The sequence below is a fragment of the Anser anser genome (assembly GCF_964211835.1).
Source record: "Anser anser genome assembly, chromosome: 3".
Lineage (NCBI taxonomy): Eukaryota > Metazoa > Chordata > Aves > Anseriformes > Anatidae > Anser > Anser anser.
Genome location: NC_139722.1, coordinates 34123152 through 34150069, shown reverse-complemented (window position 1 = coordinate 34150069; position 26918 = coordinate 34123152). Strand labels below are relative to the sequence as shown.

The window sequence follows — 26918 nt, the reverse complement described above, 5'->3', positions numbered from 1 at the left end:
CTCACCACACTTTGAGTGAAGAATTTCCTCCTAACCTCTAATATTAATCTCCTTTCTTTTAGTTTAAAATCATTCCCTCTTTTCTTATCATTATCTGACTGAGCAAAAAGTTGCTCTCCATTTTTCTATAACCCCCTTTAAGAATTGAAAAGCTGCAATAAGGTCACTCTGGACAGTGAGAGTTCTTCACCAGAATTTACACTTATCTGTCTGAAAGAGAAGGGATATATTTCTACTCTAAATGTGACATAAGGTGTCAAGGAAAACATAAGTTTCTTATGGTGCTCTTTCAGTTAGGAAAGAAATGTGTCAGAATCATGTGTTGACTACAGATTTTTTGTATGTTCAATATTTGTGGTTGGTACTGGCTGCAGCTATGGTGAATGCAAAGTCAGAGCTGCTCAGTATATGACAACTATTCACAAAAGCAGAAGAATCTTCCTGGGGCATACTATATTTTCTATTTTCAACTGTAATAGGTAAATAATTCACCACAGTTCATTTATCATAAATTGTATAGTTAGAATAATTCAATTATGTTACTAAATTATCTGTTTAGAAAGGGAGGAAATATTATGTTGGTCTGTAATAAGACCTAAGTTTGCATTTCATAAAAACAGTGTTTCTAACAACCATGTTCTTAGCCTACTTTCTGAAGTCAGTTGATTTAACAATTGTATTTCTCCATTTGGCATAGAAAACCACACAGATTTCTGTGAGTGGTTAGGAGGAATGGAACAGCTGTGAGGCTATGATGTCTAGTTTAGTTTTCCAATGTTAACTACTTGCAGATATGAATTTTTTCACACTTACTGACATTCCAAAGCACCTTGGTTGATTAAAACTGGTCTTTGGTACCAAAATGTAAATCTAGGTTAAAGGGTTTTGAACAAGAATAATAAACTTCTATTACCTAATTCTATCTGTTGGTTTTGAATGTATCACCTTTTATCACCACTAAAAATAAATAAAAAAATAAAATAAAAATAAATAAATAAAATTAAACTTTTACTATTGTCATTACTATAACCATATATTTCAAAATAATTTATCACATTCTTCTCCGGATTTACTGCATACTGTTTCACTATAACCAAATATTTAATATTTTTCACAGAAGAAAACCAACATGAATATATCACATAAGGATTCATGGAAGTCTAGCCTTGTTTGAATATGGTGTTAATACGGATACAATCTTTGTCTTCTGTAAAAGTTTAAAGGAGCATTGTCATGCATTCCTACCAAGAAAGAGGATTTATGAAATCCCACCATCTTCCTGACTTCTCAGGAAGGAAAATCCCTTGTTACCGATCCAGATCAAAACAAAAACATAAGCTTTAAAAGGCTGAAAATTACAGAACCTATCTTTTAAATACCTTGATATTTTAGCTCCAAACAAGGAGCCTGGCACTCCTCTTCTGTGTCTTAGTGGGCTTGAGCACAGTTTTTGAACATGTGCAGGTAATGTTTTGTCATGCTGAACGCAAGTGAGAGATACAGGTATCAGATTTATTGTATATTTAGTACAGAGTCCCCACTGCATCGGCAGGGCCTAGCACCTCCTTGACATGTAAGGTAACACTGAATCTAGTATAACACAAGGTACTGGTAGGTACAGTAGAGGTTCTGTAGTGCTGGGTATGTAGACATCAACTTCATGATACTTGTACAGCAAGTTTTCTAGTGGAAATTTTGAGCAACCTGATCTAGTGGGATGTGTCCCTGCCCATGGCAAGGGGGTTGGAATTAGATGGTCTTTGTGGTCCCTTCCAGTGCAAACCATTCTATGATTCTATGACATAGGTCAACTGAACACAGGGTCTTCCAAGCTGGAGGCCTGGCCCTGGCCCTCATAGATCTTTGCCACAGTTGGATACCCAAGCCTAGGTGATGTTACTATTCAGTGACATACCATACCATAGCAACATTATAGTAACATACATAGTAACATTACCATAGGTGATGTTACTATTCAGTGACATTTAACACAAGCCAACATGTCAAATAAGAATCACCTAGCTTATTGTTGCCAATATCAATTCTGAGGAAATAAAATTCAATTTATTTTTAGGATAAATTTCTTAGCCCACTTCCTCTCTTTTAGGAATACACAGGCATTCTCCTCTGGCCAGTATTCAGCTTCTTCTGAGGCTAGGCACCTATGTTAGCTCATTTTCTTTCAGCAGTTCAGTGACTGAGTACAGTAAGCCTGAAGAAGTGAGATGCAAATTGAGCTCCCTCCAGTGCCTCAGCTACCCCAGGTAGACCCTAGATAAGACTCACATCCTTCAGGATGCAATGAATGCTGCCATCAGTTCTTTCACTGTGTGCCTTAACAATAGTTAAAGAATGTATAGGACCCAAAGATAAGTACAAGCAAGACATATAATCTTGTACTCATATGCAGGACCTAGGCTGCATAAAGCCATGCCATACGTTAATCTTTCCCTGCTCATCTAAGCCCCTTCAACCTGTTCAGACCTTTCCCATGCAAATAGGATTGAGGCGATGTGGCATAAAAATAACATTAAAAAGTATATAAGGAGAGAACACACCATAGGCATCCTGTCTGTCACTGTCAAGTGCCATTTGAATTTGGGGTGCTCACTACTCCCATGACAGGAGGAGACTGGCTCTGAGAGAAGAGACCAGGACATTACCACTGTTTGTGCTTTCTGCACTCCATCTGGTGTTTACACTAATCAGCCCTTTCAGAGATCTCAAGATCAACTTCCATGACTAATCATCCTTGCTTTTGTTACTGGTTGAATTATCAATATGGGGGTTGTTTGCCCTGCTGGCCCTGCTATATATTTAATTGGATCACATAAGCACATTTATGGCATCTTTCTTTAATTCATCCTCTTTGATAAGCTTTTCTCTTGTTCTGTTTCAGTAGTTCCACTTAAATAAGCCCTGTCTTTTAATTAATAATTATTTCACTCTGAAGGCAGTATGTCGCATTTATCAATCAAGCATTCCTTGGTTTCCTAAGAATATCCTAACTTTTCAGATTTATCAGTTTTATCATACGTCAGACCTTGTGATGATTTTAATGATGAATTATTCAGACTTTAACAGTTTTGTCCTCATATCACCCTGAATTCTGCTGCTAAAACCTTTAGTTACCACATTTTAAATTTTTCTCTTTGGATAGAATGATATCTTAATTTTCAAAGGTCAAGTGAAACTACCCTGCTTAGGCAAGCAGAACAGTGATAACTGGCAACACATAAATATGTGGTCACTTTCTTAGAATGAAAAGCCAAAATAATAAACCTAATTCAAGAATAGGGAGAGAATTCAAGGTCATTACAACAATCATTTGTGAAGAATCTCCTCTCTCAGTCTTATGAATAGTATAATTCTTAATTCAAGTTAATGACTTAGGGGCAAATCCTGGGGAAGAAGCAAATCCTTCAAGAAAGGCCTCTGCTCCATGCAAAAGCTATCAAAGAGCTTAATGACAAAATCCTCTGTCCCAGTTGGTCAGAATCCCTGGGCAGCTGGGCTATAGCAGTTAATAGAGCTCGTAACAGGTAATAGACTTACAACCGGCTTCTTTCCATGTAGATTATTGGTATTTTATTTTAGAAGATTTCAGGGGACTACTCTGAGATTTTACTGGCAGTGGATCTTCCTTGGTGGTAAATCTATTACCCTCTCCCCACATATCATTCAAATCATTCAGTGTCCTGAATAATCTAGTGTTTGTCCCCTTGTGATTTCTGGTGGACACAAGACCACATTTTCACAGAGCAAGTTCCTTTTATGCAGTGTTACCTTTATGGTCCATGATCTGATATTAGTGTGGAAAACTAGTTACTGCCAATGCATTCTATAACAAACATTATATCACTACATCATCATTTTCATTTACTTTACAACAGTTAGATAGTTCTACTCATGCCAGCTGCTGCCTCTACCATGTTCTGCAAAACCATAAAAATTGCCTGTTGCTTTCATTGTATAAGCTCCTTTATTTGTAAAATATTCTCTATAATCAAGCACTCAACTTCTTTCCATATCAGAATACCAAATGTCATTATTATGACTTTTACACAGAAAAAATTGAATGTTAAATAAGAACTGAGACATATATATATATACACTGACATATATGGTAGAATTTCCTCCATTCTTTACTTGAAGTACTGTTCTTTTTGCAGTTATATGCTTTTCCTTTATTTTTCTCTTATTGATCAGCTGCTAACTTATCTTTAAACATTTAATTAACAAAGTTTCCAATTATCAAGATAATGTGTTTTTACCTTCCTTATTTTTTCTTTATTAGTATAAGTACACAATAATTAACGTGTATTAAATGCAGCATGCTATTTCTTCTTTATCCTGCAAACTCAGTGTTTTACTCTTAATTTTTTTTGAATATTACTCTCACTAAACGTATTTCTTTTGAACCATATTATTTCATTTTATTATCCTTTTACAATTTTTTTAAACCATTCATTAAAACAGCAACTCAGGCACACATATACCATGCCTTTCTTACATTTTCTTCCTTCGAGTTTTCCAATTATCTACAAAATTTACCCTTTCTTTTCTAAAAAGTTATTCCAACAAACCTCATATTCTGGTTACGTTTTACTTTATTTTTCATTGTAGCATATGAAAATGCATAACATCAAATGTATGAAAATGAAACAAAATAGATATTTTCATATGAATTTTAATATCTTTATTATAATGTATGCAAAATTTTGGGAGATAATCTAAAATACAGTAATGGCTCCTGTTGCATGATCCTGCAAAATGCTGCACTTCATTTTGCTTAAATGTATACCTGTTTTTATTGTTAACATTTTAACATGAAATTTAGCTGCTATGTCACATAACAGAGAATCTCATATATTTAGGAAGTGTGACCAAATGAGTCTTGAGTTTTTGTGTGCAATTTAATATGGGGGTTTCTGTGCTCGATTCTATTTGGAGAACATTTTTCATAAATGAATAGCTGCATACGTAAAACTTGAGCCTAGCTCTTCAATTTCCACTTAGTGATCTCACTTTTTTCTACCGTAGCTGTTCCACTTTTCTGGGAATAATTAAAGATCTATTGAGATACAAAGAGCCAGAGCATTCCTGACACTATCATCCAGTGTCAAAGAAGCATAATTGCAGTCTGTTCTGATTAATACATCTGTTTTGGTGAGGGATGGAAAGAGGAATGCACTGTGGAGTAAAAGAGGAAGACTGGAAACAGCTACTTCTTTCCCCAAAGGCAATTAAACTCCTGTTCAGCTTTTGAAAGGATGTGTTTCAGAGTCTAGCTCCCAGGGTGGGTTCAAGACTATGTACCCAATGTGAAGGGAGATGTTACCTGAAGCCCAGAGCAAAGACAAGAACATCTGAAAGGGTACCCATTTAATGTACTACTATTTCTCACATTACATATTTGTTAGTATAGACATCTGTTTATACTGCAAGCTAATACAGATATATTTCACTTTCCACAAGCTCCATAGTTACTTAACAGAGTGCTGTAAACTTCCCTATAGGATTATAGTCTCACAAATGAGATGCTGTAGCACAAACTTCAAACACCTAAGTATCCTTTGTGGATCTAACCCAAAGACACTACTGAAAACAAGACTTAGGGCTTCTGAAACCTTTACCCTGTGTGAACTGACAGTCACATGATGAGTTATAAGGAATTAGTTACCAGTTTTTTGAGTCCTGGTTGCCCAGCATGATTGAAGGACATTTCTCCTCAAGACATTAATTCATTCTGTACATTGAAAACACCATTACAGTTAAACACAAAGAGCTCTTAGATTCACAAGTATTTTCCAGTCATGATCTTGCATACTGCCTATGCAATGTATCTTTATGTATGTTTACCTTTTATCTTTTCCAGAAAGCCCTAGTAAAATAAATCGTGGTGAAGCCAAACATCTAGCAGATGCCTCAGGGTCAGACAAAACAGAAAGAACAACAAAGAGGTCCAGAGTGTCAACCATAAGGCGGATATTTGACATGGCAAAACACCGAACAAAGAGGTCATCCTTTTTGTCAACTGGTGTGAAAGTTTGCCCACAAGAATCAGTGAAGCAGATTTTAGCCAGTCACCAAGCTTATTATAGATTAAGAGGTAAGATAATGATTGTAGCCTCTGATTCTTCCCTGAAAGTATTGACAAAATCTAGTAATTTTTCAGAATCTTGTTTTTTAGCTCTAGAAAATGTATCTGATATTTACTTTATGATTAAATATTACATGCAAATCAGCACAGCTCAAGACAGGCAATTACCAGAACAGAATAAAACAATGCACTCAAAAGACTAATGATATCAATGTAATTGTATATTTTTCTAGCATGGCAGAACTTGAAGACCAAATTATGCTTGCACTACTGTGTAAAGATGTACTGCTTTTCTCAAAAGTGTAGTAGTTACTATCTTTGCTACTCAGAATTAATCCCACCCATTCAAGGCATTTAAAGAAACTATTCATCTGCCGTGTCATGAATACATTGGTGTATCTGTAGTTGTATTAAGTATGGCAGTGTTGGTACAACACAAGCACTAATATAATTGCAGCAGCACCTGCCAAGACCTTAGTCTTATTTTTTAAAATCTAGAATGTTTTTTTCTGTTCTTTCCCAAATCCCTCTCTCCCTCCCTCTCTTTCTTTTACTCCCTTGACTGTAGAGAGCTTATAGAGCTACCACTCTAATTTTAGGTCCCTATAGAGAATAGTGCAAACAGTTTTTGATATTTCCTATCTTCCTCTCTCTCTCTTTTCCCCATTCAGTGACTGTTCCAATTTGTATTTTTTTAAAAAATCATATTTTGGAGATGCAACTAGATAGACCAAATATAACTCTAAAACATAGTCAGCACTTCAGGGATGCAAGTATTTAAGGCAACTTCTATTCTCGTAAATCATCTTCATTTATGTATCTGTTCCTCTGTATAGGTCTCCAACCATTCACATACATGTATTCTAACTTGGTTGCTCACCAGCTCCCTTTCAGTGAACCAGCCCGTTCCCTCTGAAATGAAATCTGGATGTACGGCTGCAAAAATTTTACTCCTGTAGCCACTTCCCACAGGCAGAATGGACTAGCCACATCAATATCTATAGTCATTCCTATGGATACAAACATGTTTGGAATCTATTGTAGGACTGAATTCTGCACCACTGGGCATTGGAGAAAACTCTGAAACCTATCTCAAAGAGGCTGATCCAAAAAGCCTTTCTTAAACATGAATTAATCCTGAAAATCCTCAGAACTCACTGGTTATGTCCCTGATTGGTCTTAAAACAAGGTCTCCTAGGACAGGCAGCTACCATTAACCTGAATTTAACGAATGGCAACTGTGACATTTTCCTTTAAAACTGATGAGCATGCTACTAACATCTTTTTGGAGAGCAGCACATCACTTCAGAGTGGGAGATTGGGCTTTGTAAGCCTTGTAGTGCAAGCATGCTTAAACTTACACCTCCTCTTTCCTGGCAGAACGTTATACACTCACAAACTCTTCTGAGTAGTTGTCACACGGTTCTTCTGGAGTACAGCTGAATCTGAAGTTCTTCCCCAAAAGTACACAAGCGAGCAGATAACTGCAGCTAAATAATTGGTACACTCATTCAGAAAAATTGTTTCTGTTCACTTGAATAGTTGCACATTTTGCATTACAATGTTCCTGGCTAAAACCTCAAAAAACTTTCCTTCAAGGAAAAGATCAAAACTCATGACTTCTGTCCTCCCAGCTGAGCATGCAAATGTACCTGATAAAAGTGATAAATGAAAAAGAAAAAAAAAATCAGAAGTGAAAACTTTGTGATTCTAGCATTATTCCTGAAGTTACACCTAGTAACCACAGTACAAACCTTCATGGAAAGGTCATTTGGTAGCCATGCTGGAGTCCTTCAGCCTTCAATAGACAGCCTAAGAGTGGGACAATCTTATCTTCATTTTGTTTTGTAGACATACCTTCAGGTCCATTGTTTTTCTTACCTAAAGTTTAGAAGACCACTTCCACCCCTCTAAGTCCCATGAAATATTTAGAAGTGTGAAAGCACTGTGGATCATATCTGTCCTCTAGAGAATTTTACCGCTTCCTTAGGAAAATTACTATTTATTTTTTTTTAATATTCTAATTAATTCACACTAAAACACCATCAGGAATGAACACATAATACAAAACTGCTCAGATATATGTGCTCAGAGAGTTACTAATGAAAAACCTTCATCAGGTTGAAGACGGTCCTTCATGTGGGGCAAACTGAGAACATGCATAGAATCAGTTATGACGCCTGGCCACATGTCATGTTTATATAAACCCTGAAAACTGGATTTTCATCAGATATTATATCTTTATTCAGCAGTTGCTACACAGAAAAACAAGATGCCAGAGAGATGTGAGGAAAAAAAAAAAAAAGATAGAAAGAATCTCTAACTGCTAGCTCATAATGACAATCTTTTCAAAAGACAGCCTGTTGCTTTTTAATAATCTGGCCACCTCTGCTCCACATACAGCTGCTCTACAGGGAGGGCAGGTGGTTGCTGAGTTATTATTATAGTGCTCTAACACAGCTATGTGAGTACATCCCTACAGCAAGTTTTGAGAATACCCATTTCTAGGACTGATTACACTAATTGCAGAGACACTGGTATTTTAGATAATGCAGATAATTATCTCACCATAAGTCAAAGCATGTATCGAGTATTGAAAATAAATGTCCCATCTCACAGTAATGAACTCTGCAAAGTGAAGTGCTAAAGGCAACAGTTTTTAAATTGCCACCAAGGCTTTATTAAAATGCTTTTTCTACTTTGCTTGAAATTCTCCTTCTCTAAAAGCATTTAACTTTAAACAACATTTTGAAGAAGCCTGTTCCTTCATCTCGAGTGAGTGAACATTATCCTTTTATAAAGCTGAAAATACAGCTGCCTTTGATGACGAAGCATACCAGAGGAATCACCAAGTAGCAACAGAGGCAGTCACCCACTAATGGGGCATAGAACAATAGCTCCAATAAACTGGACTGATGCTGCTCAAAGCACATTGGTTCTAGCCGCCACCAAGCCATGTTGGTTATCTTCTACAACTGCATTCACAGGCCCCACAGGGGTCAACCTGCAGAAGTGGTCATTTCTGCAAGTGAGCAAGGATGTCCACACAGAACAGCACATCTTGGCCAGGTCTGTGCTAGCCTGAGCTAATCTAGCTATCTCTTTGCACCACTCAGTGGTTTTAAACATGGCCCAGGTACAGACAGGAGACATTCAAGGCTTAGTTGGAGGCTGTGCAAAGTTAGTGAAGTGAAATCCAAGCATTATGGGTGTATGGATTGTCTGGTGTCTGAACAGAGATACAAAGACATGCATAGTTAGTCAGGTAGGCAGTAGGTGCGTGGGGGAGAGATCAGTTTATCTTCCAGAATTGTCTGAAATTAGAAATGGTTTCAACTTAAAACAAAGAAGAGACGTCAACAAAATGCTAGTAAAAGTGCACTCAGAAGTGTAGGCCCTGATTGCTAGAAAATAGTTCAAAAAAACAAGGCCAAGCCCTAATATGCATTCTGGGTTTCTATCATGCTACAGCTCAACTTTACAGCTTTCTTGCATAAGCAGTGAGCCAATGCAACTACATACAAGTACTAATCTCCACTATTACATATTCTATATACTGTCATGTACTTAAATCAGTTAGTATCCAGTAAATGAATGTCCTTTACAGCCATTCCTGAATAACATCTCTTCGAATTCTCCACCGCTGTCATATTTTCATTGTGTTCACTTTCATTTCCCTAAATAATACAGAACGCTACTGTTCTCTCCGCAGCCACAGTCCCTGTTAATCTTGTCTGATGTAGCTTGGCATTTAACTGGGTGATTCATCTCCATGGAGGAGATTTTTAATATTGAATACATGAGTGTGTACAGTTGTCTAGAAAGGAAGAAAATGGTGTTCTTTCCAAAGGAATGTTACCCATACTAAGTCATTCAATTTTTCGAGAGGTGCTTAAAGAAACATAAAAGCCTGTATATGCTACAGGAAGTCCTTAAGACTTTGAGAAGTCTAAAAGCATTGCAAATTTAGAATGTAAGAAAATCAATTTAGCCTGCTGCATTTAAAAATATATATTTTCCATTGAAGATGGGCCAGAAGGAGGACCCAGGGAACTACATGACTGTCAGTCTGACCTCAGTGCCAGGGAAGGTTATGGAGTATATCATCCTGAGTGCCATTACATGGCTCATGCAGGACAACCCAGTCAGCATGGGTTTATGAAAGGCAGGTCCTGCTTGATGAACCTGATCTCCTTCCATGACAAGGTGCCCCCCTACTTAGTGGAAGAGGGAAAGGATGTGAATGTTACCTACCTAGACTTCAGTAAAGCTTTTGACACCATTTCCCACAGCATTCTCCTGGAGAAACTGGCTGCCTATGGCTTGGATGGGCATACACTTTGCTGGGTAAAAAACTGGCTGGGTGGCTAGGCCCAAAGTGTTGTGGTGAACAGAGTTAAATCCAGCTGGAGGCTGGTAACAAGTTGTATCCCCCAGGGCTCAGTATTGGTTATTTAGCCAGGATGTGGTGGTTTTACTTTGCTAGGAAGCTGAACACCACCACAACAGCTCTCTCACTCCCCCTACTCAGAAGAAAAGGAGGCTCAGGGAAGACCTTATCACTCTCTACAGCTATGAGGCTGTAGCAGGGTAGGTGGGCAGTCTCTTCTCCCAAGGAACGAGCAATAGGACAAGAGGAAATGACCCCAAGTTGCACCAGGGAAGGTTTAGATCTGGTATTAGGAAAAATTTCTTCACTGAAGGGGTTGTGAGGCACAGGAAAAGGCTTCCCATGGAAGTTGTTGAGTCACCATCCCTGGAGGTATTCAAAAAACATGTAGATGTGGTGCTTCAGGACATGGTTTAGCGGTAGACTTGGCAGTGCTAGGTTAACAGTTGGACTTGATGATCTTAGAGGTCTTTTCCAACCCAAATGATTACATGAATATCGAAATCTTACATATGTTCTACTTAGCTTATTCTATGCCCAGTTAACCACTCTGATGTACAAAACTTGTATATACAGTTAAAATTTTGATTATTCAATTATGAAGACTGCTAGATTTTTTTTTAATCTACTTCCTTGTTTGCTGTCACTGGAACATCCACTGTATGTATTTTTGAAGTGAACAAAGTGTGCTTTGTGTTTGCCCTTTCTTCATGCTGATGATGTTAGACCAAGTTAATCTGTTTTTTAAAGTGAGGGAAATTACAGTCCTTAACTCAGAAAAAAATAATCCTTTGGCATTAAGGCAAATGACTGTCAACTCAAAAATACTTAAAAGACCTAGAAATACCCAGAAGATGGATTTATTTACTAAGTACAGTAAAATGTGTAAATCCCAAATCTCTTTAAAAAGGCTTTCAACTTTATTTTTTGGTACAAAGCATCCATCCCTAGCCCCTTTCTTCTTACTCAGTCTGCCAGGAAGCTGTGTGGGAAGCCTTTCGTATTTTTCTGGATCGGATTCCTGATACTTCTGAATATCAGAACTGGGTTACTGCCTGCCAGAGGGAAACCTTCTGCATATTTGACATTGGCAAAAACTTCAGCAATTCCCAAGAGCACCTGGAAATAATCCAACGGGTAAGGATTACTGACATTTATTTAGAAACTGAGGGAGACTTCCAAGTCGCTTCCCCATCTGCTTATATAAGGGCAAAATATTGCTCAGGAAGAGGAGGGGGCATGTGCTAGAAGAAAAATGTAAAAAAGTAAACAAAAGAGCTAACAGGCTTCTGCTCAATGGTTGGACACATCCACTAGTAAAATGCTGTTTTTCTTAATCTTTTCGCAGCGAGTAAAACATAGAACCTTCCAGGAAAGGTAAGTAGCACAAGTAGAACCTCATCACTTGATGTTACTGACTTTTATGAAAAAGATATGTGTAGATGTGTGTGGATATAACCATATATATGGATAGCACTGTGGTGTATTTGGTGTGTGCTGTGAGAGATGTGTATGCTGTATGTATTATAGTTCACAGTAATTGAATCACAAATAATTAAGGCAGGCAAATATCTGAGTTGCCTGTTTACTTGGAGACAACACAGGATGTCTTCTTAGACTAATGTAAGCACGAATCCCTCGCAGAGCTATGGCCTTACATTAGACTAACGTAAGTGGAGAAAGTGACAAAAGATTACATGCAATTCCTGTAATTTTCAAAAGTAAAATCAGAGAGCTGAAAAAAGTTTATCTGAGACTACTTGAGAAATAATATGAAAATGCTATGCCTTCACTTTAGCTTTCCCCTGTATTTTTACATGTCATGCTCTCGTAAACTAATGTGATGGTTTATTCTGAAAAAACTCTCTTGGAAATGAATTATGCTTCTGATAGCACTCAGAAGTCTGAGAATGGCAAGATTAAAGTTACAATATTGAACTCTCTACATATAAATACTATAGCACATCCAAACAAATCATTGTCGACAGTTTATCTGATTTATGCATTATTTTTCTTTCAAATATTCTTAGATTTTCAGATGTAGCAAATAATATTCTCTATTCATATGTTATAGTGTCTCGTGATCACAGAGGTCTTCTATATCTTTCTTGATTATGACATGGGAGCTTTGAGTATTCTTCTTTCTAATAAATGTATTTTTAATAATGTAGGGCCCAATTAAACTCCCTTGAAAGTCCAAAGGGAGGTCTTCTCACTCAATCTAGTGCAAACAGCAGCAGCAAGGCAATAAGTGAAGTGACTGATTTCAGAGTCCTTATGCTCTATGTAAACAGTGCGGTTTTCTCTAGGCACGATTCAGAAGATGAGGTAAATTCTATGAAATTAATAATATTTTAATTGGAAATACAGGCAGTTGTGCTTATGAGTTTTTGGATTTCCATCTTTACTACTACGTGGTTTGGGGAAATGTTCTGTATCTTCTGTAAGTTATCATTTAGAGATATTATTTGATTTTGTGAAAACATTACAAATAGAAATTTAGTTCTCGCTGCATAAGATATCTAAGTAATGTGTAAGTCAGGAGTTGCCATACTCTTTATTTATGCTACTAAACAGCCAGTCTGGTCCTGTGTAGGAATGCAGCCCAGCCATCTTTTCTGTTCACACTACAAGTTTTAAATTGTCTCAGTTAACATGAGACACACATTTGTAGTGCCCTTAGGTCTTTCACTCATACCAGTTTTCACAAACACCCCACCTGCATGCACTGTCTTAATAATAGATATTTCTATAAAAATGTGCCTCATTAATTTCTATGACGGGGCTTCTTTTTTTCTCCCCACTCTACTTACAACCCAAAACAACTGAAATTATTCACATCAACTTTTAGGAAAGAAAAATCTCAATATATGACATAAAAGATTCTTATCTAAGAATCTAAATGTTTCCAAAAGCTACAATTAATATTTTTTTTTTAAGTAGAAATTATTCTATAGCCTTAACCGCAGGAATCCTTACATATCTACTATATAGTGTACTTTTTGTACATGTGTGTATACACAACACTTCTGCTTACCAGGCAAGCTAACAGACTCAGTTCCAAAACTTTTTCATCAGCATATAACTGTAAAATGACAGAAACAATAAATAATGACACTAACATTACAAAAATGAATCCTGTCACACTTGTTATCCTGTTACCTGCCATATACTTGAAGTTTCAGCTATCTGCCTGGGGACCATGGGAGGCATTAACCCATGAATATTACATCCAGATCAAAATCTAAAGGTTCCTACTATCATCATAATATTGTCCCAGGAATCTGTTTTGAAGCTGTCTTTAGACTGATGATATTCTAGTGCAGGCTGACAACTGAACAAAAAGTCCTCCCATCCTCTCCTCATACCAAAGCATGAAATGCCCTTGAAACCATGAAATGTCCATTGACTATAAAATTAGAAGCCCAAAACACTCATCGACCTATCCCAATAGGATGAGATATAGCAAAGGAGATAATCAGTTGGTTTAAACAATTTATAAGGTCTTGTTCTCATTACTGTCAGTGGTCAACTATTTATAGACTTTGAAAAGAGAAAAAGAAGATTCTGCGCACTGCGCTTATCTCTGTGACTCCATCCTTCTGACTGTTCAAAGAAAATCACTCATGAAACCTCATGAGCAGAATTGCAACAGGACTGTGTGGAGGAATATATCTGATCACTATTTTTATTCATTTTAAGAACAAATACCATATTGAAGAAGAGTGCAGGAAGCAAGTATTTCCATAAACTGCTGAATATAAAACAGAATCTAATGGTCCATTGCCCTGTCTAATCAGCTTATGAAATATTTCACTACAAATAATTTCTTTCATTTAATTATATTTAATGTAGGTGCCATTTCTACATTTTGTTACACCTTCATCATTGTCAGTACAGCATGCTGATCACTAAATCACTCATTTCTATTTGATTGATAGGAAAGATGAAATATCCACAGAAAAAACAGGTGGCAAAAAGCTGGAAGACATTCCTTCTGTTTCTACAGGTAAAGTCAAATCTGCTTGCTGTGTAGCTGCCCATTAAATAGAATTGCTAAAATCAGTAACTCGGATCTTAGAAGTCTGTAATAGAATGAATGCAGTAGAAGCATGACAAGTTCAGTCAAGCACAATAAAAATGGTCTAGCAAAATATTCTATAAGAAGCATTTTTTGATTTCTCTACAGCATTTCTTCTATGATTCTATTCTATGATTCTATTCAAGTGTAGCATTTCAGGTTTTTTTCAGTCTTTAATGCATCTTATAAACTATGTTTTCACAGTTTCACGTGTAGTGAGTAGAGCTAATTTTACTTCAGTTATGAAATAACATTTATAGATGCTGCATTTTGTTAACCAAAATAAGCAAATGGATGAAAACAAGCAATTACTTTAGCCAGAAAGCCACAGTGATGCAAAGACATTAATTTGAGTAATTGATCCATTTAGACCTACTAACACTGTTGTATGCCAGAGTTCTTTAAAAAAAAGATAGAAATTTATTCCATGATAATAATCTGTAAATATGAGCAGTTTGATTCAAGGAGGAGACATCCTGCATACATATTTTTAAGAGGGCCGAATATGACAGAATCTTACTGATAGCACCTACTAGTGTGGTAGCTTTGCCTCCAGCTGGAAAACTTTGTCAAAGATTCTTATTACTTTAAATTGAGACCTAAGAAAAAGTGGCCATCACAGAGACAAAGATCTCTCAGGGAGCTGACAACTGGCCTACACAGAAAAGGGAAGATTTTTGTCCATCTTTGATGTGCAAACCTGTTCTCACGTGATTTTATTTGAATCCCTGCCAGGTCCCCCTGCCTCATCCCTCCCTCCATATGCACTGATACCTAACGGCACGCTGCTCAATGAAATTGTCAATGACACGAAGACTCCTGTGAAGGTGAGGATGGCCTGTTTTTCTATCCCTCCATTTGACTCACCTCTTGTTTTTGAACTCAGCTAGCAGAAAAAAGGAGGGGCAGAAACACAGGGGAAAACTTTTAAATGTTTAATGTTTATAAACCATTAATTCTCCCCTTTGTTACTGCTAGCAGGGCTGAAGGGTTTTATCTGCATCTGTTCTATAGCATGAATGATGGTTCTTGCATACACAGTAGAAAGTATAAAAATATTGCAATCACTTTTTAAATAGTCTTTTTTTTTTCTTTTTTTTTTTTTTTCTGTTAATCGGGAGCCTGTTGCTTTTTTTACGCCATTTTGCAAATTGCTTTTCATTAAAAACCTTCCAGAAGCCCTCTGGAGGCAGACTGAGACCTGTCCAGGGCCCTGGGTGGGTCACACCTCTGCAGAGCTCCAGGCAGGAACCCTTGTCTTGAATTTCTCTTCTGCTTTGCTCTAAGATTTCGTTCTCTTTCTAAAGGGTTTACCCTTCTAGAGTAACTCTTTGGAAAGACTCTCCAGGTTTTTTGTTGTCTGCGTGCCCTCGGCATAAACAGAGGCTCATGACACCTCCTCCCCACTTGTGTGAACTCAGGGTCTCAGCGTCACCACCAAGAATTTTAGAGTGATAATGCTGGCCAAAACCTCACCCACCGCACCACAGGAAAATGCTGCCTTTCACCATCCCACCTCAGCAAGCTTCTCAGCTCTGGAACAGGAATTGCACCAGGATAATCCTTGATAAACAGTATTTTTACGGTCTGAAATTATTACATCCTCAGGATCCAGAGAAACAAAATCATCTTAAAAGTCTCAACTACCTACCTGTATCTCAAGCCATCTAGAAAGCACATATGCCTTGATCTTGTATTTATATTGTATAATGTTACAGAACAGCCATAGAACCTTTAAGGTTGGAAAAGACCTCCAAGATCATCTGATCCAACCATCCCCCTACCACCAGTAACACCCACTAAACCATATTTTTATGTACAGCGCAAAATATATTTTCTTTCGAAACAGAGGCATCACATGTCATGACTTAGCAGAGATGAGTTATGCAGAGCTGAGTTATGCAGAACTAATGGGGGCAGAATACATTCTTTCCTCTTTCACTTATTCTTTATTATGTAAACGTCTTATTTTCTCTCGAATCCCCTGAAACATTGTAACTGTGCATATTTCTTCTGCTTATTCTTGGAAGCTATCAAAACCCAGGTGTTACATATGGGACAGATGTCTCCAGCAGCATTATGCCAACCCACCCAACAGCAGAAATGGAAACCCCACCTCCCTGTGGGATTCAGTCTGATGTTTGCTGCTCTCTTGGGCCAGCTTCTTCTCATAAAATCATTAAGGCTGGAAAAGCCTTTTTGACCTCCAAAATCATCTGGTTCATCCTTCACCCTACCACCATTACCCACTAAACCATGTCCCTAAGCTCCATGTCCAATCTTCCCTAAAACACCCCAGAGACAGTGACTCCACTACTTCCATGGGCAATCTGTTCCATTGCCTGACTGCTCTTTCTGAGAAGAAATGTCTCCTCATTTCCAATCTGAACCTACCCTGGTGCAACTTGAGGCCAGTCCCTCTAGTCCTATCACTAGTTATCTGTGAGAAAAGGCCGACGCCCAGCTACCCACACCTTCCTTTCAGGTAATTGTAGAGAGCAATAAGATCTCTCCCAAGCTTCCTCTTCCCCAGACTAAACAACCCCAGCTCCCTCAGCCACTCCTCACAGGACTTGTGTTCCAGGCGCTTCACCAGCTTCGTAGCCCTTCTCTGGACACCTTCCAGTGTCTCGATGTCCTTCTTGTAGTGAGGGGCCCAAACTGAACACAGTACTCGAGGTGTGGCCTCACCAGAGCAGAGTACAGGGGGACGATCACCTCCCTGGTCCTGCTGGCTACACTATTCCTGACACAAGCCAGAATGCTGTTGGCCTTCTAGGCCACCTGGGCACACTGCCAGCTCATGTTCAGGCGAGCATCGATCAGCACCCCCAGATCCTTTTCCTCTGCACAGCTTTCCAGCCACTCTGCCCCAAGCCCGTAGCACTGCATTGGGTTGTTGTGGCCAAAGTTCAGGACCCAGCACTTAGCCATGTTGAACCTCATCCCCTTGGCCTCTGCCAATCAACCCAACCTGTCCAGGTCCCTCTGCAGGGCCTTCCTACTCTCCGGCAGATTGACACTTCCCCCCAACTTGTTGGTGTCATCTGCGAACTTACTGAGGGTGCACTCTATTCCTTCATCCAAATTGTCAATATAGATATTAAAGATGATGGGCCCCAACATCAGGGGCCCTAATCATTCTCAATCATCCTGTTCTTGTTGTGCTTTCTAACTGAGGTATAAAAAGTATGGTTGAGAGTAGAATTGTCCATGAGCAAATACAAATGCAAAGAAGTGTTAAAAGAATACAGAGTATCTAACTATTACTAACAAGTATAAATAAGCAATGTCTTTGCAACCATTGTAGTAAACAAAATCTTGTTCTGTGTTAAGGACTTCCATATTTTTGACAGCCAAGCATGATAGAAACCTGAAAGGTTTTATTCAAAAAGTGAAAGACTTCTTCTGTAGTAAAATATACTCACAGTGGAACACAGGCACGGTATGTGTTAACATTAATGACCACAGTTGTGAAGGGACAGAAATACTGACAGAAGGCAGAGTTTCCTGGCTGGCCTCCCTGAATCACTTCCCTCAGGTGCTTGTGTTCTAAGCTATGAAATCTGAAGCTGAGCAATGTTTGTGAACAAGAATTCCCTCCTGACCCCATAATCAACAAAAATATAACATTACATCTGGGACGATCTAGGAAATGTTTCTGAATGTACCCATAGTGACATTCCTTCCTGTGGTCAGGGCATGGTAGCCTGCAAAGTGATTGGCTTTTGGAGATTAACATTATTAAAGGAAAAAAATTACTAATGTAGGCCAAAATTGCAAACTGTTTTGGGAATCAATAAACGTAATAACAGCACTTTTAATAGCAGTAAAGTCAACTGCACAGGAAAGGTGTAAAACAGGTAGGGCTAATTCTACTTTACTATGAGGAAAAAAAAATACAAATGTCTGAACATGAAACTGTAACAGACGGTCTGGCAGTCTTGCTTGTTGACCAAAGGTATTATAAGGGTAGGATACCAACCAGTTTTCAACATTTGCTTGTCCCTCTCCTTGAGGTCACAAACTTTCCTCCAAAATGTCAAGCCATAACACTTTGATGACAGAGGAAACAAGAAGAGTTGGTAACTCTGCAAGAAATGGCTTGATTCTCTTCATCATCTTCATTATTGCATATAAAAGGCAACACTCTAGTCACGGTAATAGAAACTTGTTTGCAAAGGCAGAAGAAACAAGCCAACAGATGCATCTGGGAATCCTTGCCATTTGTAGGCTATGGTTCAGAAAGCTATTTTGGGGAGGGTCTTAAAAAGGAATACTTCTACCTATTAAATACTGAAATGTAGGGAGAAAAAAATTACTTACCTTTATTTCTCCTATTTTTTTTTCTCTCCTATTTTTTTCCAGGAACTAGGAACAAATACAGTCCCAGAACTGCCTGCAGAGCAAATGGTAGAATTCAGTGTCACTCTCACTGATCAGGAGTACACAGCTGAACTTAATGACCCCAACTCTCCACAGTACCGACAACTAGCTGCCAAATTTCAGCTACAGGTAAGGAGGTTTAGTGAATGCTGAAACGCTGGCTTTATACCTTGTTTGAGATTCATAACATGAAACTACCTTCATGGTGAGAAAGAACTAGAATTAACCATCCTCACTTAAAGTAGATAATTTCTATTGTCTCAAGACCTTTGGTTTTCCTTCATGTACAGACATCTTTTGTCCTTGTTTAGGCCATCTGTCCAGCTACCAAGCCAGCATCTTGGTCAGCAGTAGAGCCTCAAATAATTGATGAGGAGAATATTGGTCCAACTGTAACTTTAGGCATATAATTTGGGTTGAATCAGGAATTCATGGACACTACTTTGTCATAATTTAATTTCTGTAATAAAACTAATGAGAAATGTAATATAAATGTTAAAAACAATTAGCTACTGTTGTCTGAACTACTCTTCAAAGGACTTCCCATCATTTTGTTGTGCATTACCATAGTTTCCGTAAGAAGTGGAACATCTGTTGTGTCTTTGTATAATTAATAATGATAACTGAATGTTCAGCTATCGTTTATATAGATAGCAATTAATGACAAGATTCCCAAAATGCTCGCTTAGTAAATTTAACAAGTTGCTCATCAGTTTCATGAGTGTTCCTCAGTGCAAGCTATTTCACCATCCTGGTTTATTTTCAGAAAAACAGTGAAGAAAGTTTTTGCAGAACAGATAAAAAGTGGCTTCTCTGGAGATTTCCAGTATTACCCTCAGAAAGAACTGCCTGCTGACTTTGGTTGTCACATATTTAATGATGCAATTCAGCAATCTGACTTTTGAGTTATTTCATTAATTTTAAAATCTTGCTATAACATGCAAGTAGAATATAAGGAAGTGTATATAGGAGGGGGAAAAATGTAAAGTTTCTTGATTGTTAGGTTATTTTCCACTGTCATGAAACTCTATCTGTCCACATTAAAGAATCCAAAGCTATTCTGGACATGAGATGTTGACTAGATAATGATTAACCGTCCAGTACCATGAAATACAGCTGATGCACTTTCCTCCAAACAATTCCACAGAGGATGCATTATTACTTGCATAATTACATGAATATTACTTCTGCACCACTTTCTAGAGTCAGACCAAGACTCAAAATGAAGTAGTTACCTCAGTTCCTTTCTTGCTGTCCTGTAGTGAGAGATGGGCAAAGGAATTATAGATGATAGCGCATTTTCTGCACTAGACATTAGCTTCTCTTCTGTTTGGGGGGAGGGGGGGTGGCAGGAAGAAAAAAAAAGACATCTAGGTTGATACCACGTGGCTGATATTGTGATAAAATTAGTGATAATAATATTGTGATAATATCCTGATTTTCTTCTATTTCTTCACTTAACTTACCTTAGAGATACAGAGAAAGCTGTAGGTCTGACTGCACATTCCTTACCAGTTCTGACAAATGCTCACTCATGAATAAATGAGCTTTAAATTTATATGGGGTTTGAATGGAAATATAAAGCTAAGAAAGAAAAAAGACCTCCACTTTTTACCTCATGTACATATAAACGATATGCTGAATTAAAAGTACCTTGTCCCTCAAAAAGTTTTTTCATTTCTTTTTAAGTGCTGAATTCCCTCAGCTCAACAGGTTTTGCTAGAAGATGAAATGCCTAGATGATATGTTGCCTGATACTTAACAGGACCAGAAAATGAATCAGAAAAGAAGAGTGGAACTGTGCCTTTAAAAAAATCCATCTTCTGACACAAAAGATGTACATCAAATACTCATTTTTGTTTAGCTACAACAGAAAAAGACCAATTTGTGCTTACCAAGTCAGTTGGAGTTCAAAACATTATTAGTTATTGAGGTGCTGATAGAAACATGTTATTCTAGTCTGAAAAATGTATACAGAATTCATATTCTCTGCTCATTATTTATTCTTCATATTGACTCTTCTATTCAAAAACATGTAATTGTACAATTGTTTGCATTTGAATTGAAAATATATGAAGTGATTCTATTTGTATGAGACAGTTAAAACTTTCATTTATAAAGAAGTTCACAGATATTCTAAATACATCTACATGTGGTTAGTATTTCAAAATAATTAAGTTTACAGTTAAAGTGATTTGAATGACAAAACAATTTATGAACCAAAACAACTGAAAATAAGAAAAACATTTTATTCAATGCATGTTGCTTGACTCTCTCTGTTATGTAAATAGGTGATAATCCAGTTAATAACTACATTACCTTAAAAAAGGCATATTTTGTACTTTATTTTGTCTATTAACAGGTAATACAGGCAGCATGTACAAACCAAATATTCTGTTTAAGTTGAGCAAAGCTGATACCACAAAAAGAGCACTTAAGATTCTTTCCTAAGGCTATTTCCAAAATACGAAAAATATAATCTAGTTATTTAATATTTGGTTTTGCTTTTTAGTAGTAGAAATTATACTGGATTAATGAGTTTATGTTTTTCTGTAGATGCAAAAAATATTTGAGAAGCTTCCAGGATTTAAAGAAATCCACGTATTAGGATTTAAGTAAGTAAGAAAATGGGACTTATATTTCTATTGGAAGAGACCTATTAATAGTGGAGTATGTATTACTATAAACAGAAAATAGTTCTCTGGGAACAATACAGTGACAATATGGAGAGAAGCGCAAACACATTCAAAGTGAGACTATGAGCATTCGAATTATTAAGAAGTAGCTTTGATTCTCTGTGGGAACTAGAAATCCTACTGCAGGTGAAGTAATAAATGTTTTGAAATTGTTTGTTTGCTAGCAACATTGTATTAAGGAATTTCTTAAATGACAAGGCAAAGAGAGTTAAGAGCATGATGATTTAGGTGGCTACTTTTTTGTGTATGGATCCTGTGCTCTTCATAGATCAAAGTGAAGGTGCCTTGGAAAGAGAAGGTTGCAGGAGGATACATGTTCACAGTTATAAAAGTTTTCCAATAGGTTGCTCCCAGGTATGTCAAACAATTAAAATGCTTTATTTTTTAATAGATTCCTGTTCTGTCTTGCCATTTCCGTTAGTGTTAGCTTCCTTGTATGTTTACTGCTGATAAAACTACTGTATAATTTTTCAATAGAGAATCTACGATTTCTTTCAAAAACTGAATATTTCATTTGTTAATGTTTCCACAGATAACACATAAGGTAAAGAGTCAAGGGAACGCCAAATTACTAACAATAATAAACAAACAAAAAAAAAGAAAACAAAGAAAGAGAAGGAAGACACAGAAATATGTGGGCTTATGGCACAGTACCAGGAACATTTAGCCCTTCTAGTAATATTTAATACATGTTGAAGAACATTCATATCACAATGCAATTTTAGACAAAGCATATTTCCTCCCAGCTTTTCCCTCTGCAAAATTGCTGGGAAACAGGAGAGAGGAGAGCAAAACAGAATGAAAATTATTGCTTAACATTTTGATAATGAATGGAAGAAAATAGAAGGCTGGCTACTGCATGACCAGCTGAGGAAATCTGTAGTAGCACCTCATGGTTACAACTTACATTAAGTAATATGTTTCAGTTGTGACTCAGATAGATCTGTGATCTGTTTAGTAAATTGGTCTTAGATTTCAGGAGCTGATAAATACATTCATCAACAAGGATGACAAGGATTGCTGCCCATCATCTATTTAGTTAGCTCCTGAGAACTACAGATCAGCAAAGACAGGCCTTAGATATGTTGCTGTTCATTCTCCGTTGCCCGTATTTCCTCATTTATTAGCAGCATATCCCGAAAAGCAAGATGGACTGACAACATTAGAGATGTGCCAGACAATTCATCAAGGAAAATAACAAAATAACAGGGCATTATATTACAGAAGGTCAATATAGGCATGTCCTCCAGAGGTGATTAATAGGTCATTACCCCTGAGACTAGGATCTGAGTAGGCACCATGAATGGTTAAGAGTAATAGTTGCTACTACTATTGTCAAAAGTGTTTACTACCACCACAAAGATATAAAATAACAATGACAGTGCTCAAATTGTGTCATTTGTAGTGAGAAATAGGAAAGCTATTTCAAATATTTCAGACTATCAAGGTAAAGTAAAATTCTTGTTTTTTCACTCAAAACATGATGTTTTCCATTGTTTGGAAGGGAAACGGTGTAATGACGGAGAGTAGGCTGTCATTTTCACACAGAGATAAAAATTATAGATGACACACAGCAGATAAATTGTCAAGAGCTGTTTTTGATGTGGAAGTGATTTACCAGTATATATGAATCTTTGTTTTTCTTTCTTTTGCAATCCTTTATCACACCCTTCTTCTGTGATGAAATGAAGACAGAAGAAGGAGAAAGACGGGTAATTTATCTTTAATTCATAATGAAGATAGATCATTTTATAGAGTAATAAATGCAGATAAATAATAGGTCTTTATCTTGATGTGACAAAATGAATTGATTTGTGTTCTGCTCAGGTACGAAATCTGTGATATAAAAGAGCAGGGCCAGCTTTTACTATAACCTGAAAGGTTCATGCAAACAAATTTCATTAGGACCTCTCTAAAGGGAAGGAAACTGACCTAAGAAAATTCATATTCAGATGACAAAAGATCTCTATATCTCTATCAGTCATAAACTTACAGTAAAAACAATAAGGAAAGTTCATATTTAAATCTTTATTTTTGATCATCTGTTTCCTAGCTGTGCTTCCATATATACATTATCTTCAATAAGTATGTGGGATTTGATTTGTTAACTCTGTTACCAGGCCGGATAGAATGGCAAAGATATCAGTTACCAGCTTGATAAAATGCAGGAAGTTGCTGACTCCTACAAAAAACTACAGCCTTTTGTTGATGCTTAGGAGTGTTCCTGAGGAATAATTTGTCTGGAACTTCCCAGAATTTCTCTTTTACACATAGTTTTAAAGGAAGGAATCTCTAGTTCTTTTTCTGGATTCTTGCAATGTCATGTAAATGTATAGCACATACTAGGTAAGGTGAAATTCCTCTCTCCAGCTATTTGATGTTGTAGAAAGCAACTAATGTTTTGTTATTTTTCATGTTAATTATGTAAATTTAGCAAATGAAAAGTGATGTATTAATAATAGGGAAGACTCAAGTCTTCTGCTGAACAAGTACATCTAGGGAGAAGCTATACACACTCATTTGAACTTTGAAAAACTGACTCCCATTGTGAAATGTGATTTGCTTGCCACGTGAGCTGAATTTCCTGGCTGTTAAAATTAAAAAAAGTTGTCCCTGATACGATAGGATTTTTGATAATCTGTAGTTTTATGAACTTGCTAATCCCTTTTTATAGGTTCTTGTATAATTAATAGGTGATTATAACTTCTAGTAACTGCTAGCAGGCACTTATGATTGTTTAAACCAATAATCAATGAGTTCAAATCATATTACCTGCTCCACAGGTCTCTGAGTAGTCATCTTAGACTGGATTATGTTAGAACATTTTTATAATCTTTCAATATTGGAATTTTAATTAAAAAGAATACATAAAAGGAAAAGAAAAAAAAGCTAAGGTACAGCAAAAGTAATTTTAAGGTGACGGGTTCATTAGAAAGCAGTATATCTATGTAATTCTTACAGGAGAAAATATGTTGTGGTTGCATGAATGTTTCTGTTCATTTGTAAAAAACAGGCCTCACCCATTAACTGTTTTTGCTGCACTGAACATTTTTGCATCTTCCCCTGGCAGATCAAGCAGCACTATAGCACGATACGTGGTAAACTTTGAGAGAGATGGCTCAGAAATCAAAAGCACTGCAGATGACATCTCAACTATTGGATCAAATAAGGTTGAAAATGAAAAGACTCTGCTTTCTCCAAAGGAAGAGAGGGAGATATCAGCAAATAAATTCACAGTAACGGACCTTCAGCAACTGGTTGCCACAGCACTCCATGAAGACAGGTCCCTGCCAGTGGACCTTGGGACACTTCGATTTACTGACGGTCAGTAGGCAGTCCAGTAGCAGGCACAAGTCTGAAATTTGCTCTTGCAAATTTATTCAGTTTCAGTACCTTCTCCTTTGCTTTGCTCACAGATCATTTTCATCTGATGTATCCCAGTCTCTTAAGTGCTGCACAGCATTCAAAGGATGCAGAGAACAAAGTTAAATTTTATAGCAAAATATAATTTTATATAATTATATAGCCTAACTTCAAATCACATTGAAGAATCTGTTTTTCTTGTTTGTTTGTTTAGAAAGTCTGGGTATTTTGCACACTAGGACAAACAAGAGGAGAAGCAAACAGAAAGATATCATGAATATTCACTAAATCATTCTGATTTCCCAGTATGGACAGCCTCCTTTCTTTAATAAGAGAAAAAAAGAAAAAAATCCTCTAAACAAAACCTAGATTTTGAAAAGCTAAGCCTCCATTGTGAGCAAGTCATCTAACCTCCCATTGGAGAAACAAAGGTACACCTTAAAGAGCATTTGATCTCAATCTAAAATCAGTGGCATGAATCATTTTTCTCTCTGAAACAGAGAGGAAGTGTAGAAGACAAGTTTAGGATATCACTAAAGCTTGTTCAGAAGAGCCCCAGCAGGAGGTTGAAGGGCTACATCTAGTCCAGTAATCCAGCTAATAAGCATCCCCTTTATAGCCCAACAATAATTTTTTCAAAGCTAGTGTAGACCTAGTTTTGGGGAGATGGATTAAAAATGGAGATTTTTTTTTAAATATTTCTCATATGTATATTTGTCAAAATGATGTTAAAACACACACCAGATCTTAGCCAGAAAGTTTCATCTAGAAACAGAAGCATTTTCTTCCTTCTAAAAATGTTTAGATGAACTAATATGGTCAGTATTATTAAAATATCGTATTTGAAGATAGATTGAAAGTGCCAATTTCAGAAAAACAACTTGCACGCATATGTGTTTAAAGAACTCCTTTGAGAGGGTTAAAGAAGCAACTGGGCACAAAAGCCAAAGCAGTAGGAGTAACAATAGCATAGACTTTGGGTAAAACTGAAAAAAATTTAGTCTTAATGAACAGCACGATATCATGAGTCATCATAACCCATGTGGATTTAACTGAGTGGTTCATACTTTAACTGATTTTAATCATTCATCCAGCTATGCCTGGTTCAGCCCTCTGCAGACCTATCCCATTTATACTAAATAAAGAATACAAAGAACACCGCATATGAAACGCCTGCTTTCTTAATAATTGCCAGTTTAAATTGAAATTTATGCCTCTCTGTTCTTAACATGTGTTTTTTTTTTTAAAGTCATCTTTAATGGAGAATAGTTTTAACATTGTTTTTACTGAATTTACATGTTTGAAGACTATTCAGTGTGCCATTGCTGAAATATGGCTCACTCTCTCTCCCTGTTTTTTATTTTTTCAGACTCTGTTAAACCACCTAGTGATTTTGATAATGATATCCAGGCCATGGTCACTATTCCTCTGGCAGGCCCTGATTTGGTGAGTTAATTCCAGTTGATTTAGTTATTTATTTCACCATGAGAAATGAACTTAAACACTGTGAAGAAGTTTGTAAATGTACAGAATAATGCTCTTATGCAAAAATACATATCAAGGAAACAATGGTTCACTAATTCAGTAGCGCATCTCAATGAAAGAACAGCAATTGACAGGGTTAACAAAGGTCATCTTTCTTTGATCATTTTTAAAATAAAAGGCAATGTGATTAGGATCACATGCACGTACCAAACGTTTTATATATCCCACAACATCATGCTGAATTATAGTTTGCAGGTTCCTGTTACTAAAGATTACTGTCCTTTTTAGCAATGAAAGTTAAAAATAATAATGAACCATAGAGCAACTTGGGTTGCAAGGGACCTTAAAAATCATCTAGTTCCAACCTGTCATGCCACCCACTAGATCTTGTTGCCCAGGACCCCGTTGAACCTG

At 36.9% G+C, this 26918-nt stretch overlaps 1 protein-coding gene across 1 annotated transcript in view; it reads left to right on the top strand.

Moving 5' to 3' along the window:
• Window positions 1–26918, top strand: part of IMPG1 (interphotoreceptor matrix proteoglycan 1) — a 62626-nt gene that overhangs the window by 6542 nt on the left and 29166 nt on the right. The window contains exons 2-11 of the mRNA XM_083829947.1: window positions 5879–6112; window positions 11464–11630; window positions 11842–11870; window positions 14435–14502; window positions 15310–15401; window positions 18943–19089; window positions 21517–21575; window positions 23348–23368; window positions 24727–24980; window positions 26389–26465. Coding sequence (XP_083686073.1) covers window positions 5879–6112; window positions 11464–11630; window positions 11842–11870; window positions 14435–14502; window positions 15310–15401; window positions 18943–19089; window positions 21517–21575; window positions 23348–23368; window positions 24727–24980; window positions 26389–26465 — 1148 coding nt within the window. The remainder of the gene's footprint in view (window positions 1–5878; window positions 6113–11463; window positions 11631–11841; window positions 11871–14434; window positions 14503–15309; window positions 15402–18942; window positions 19090–21516; window positions 21576–23347; window positions 23369–24726; window positions 24981–26388; window positions 26466–26918) is intronic.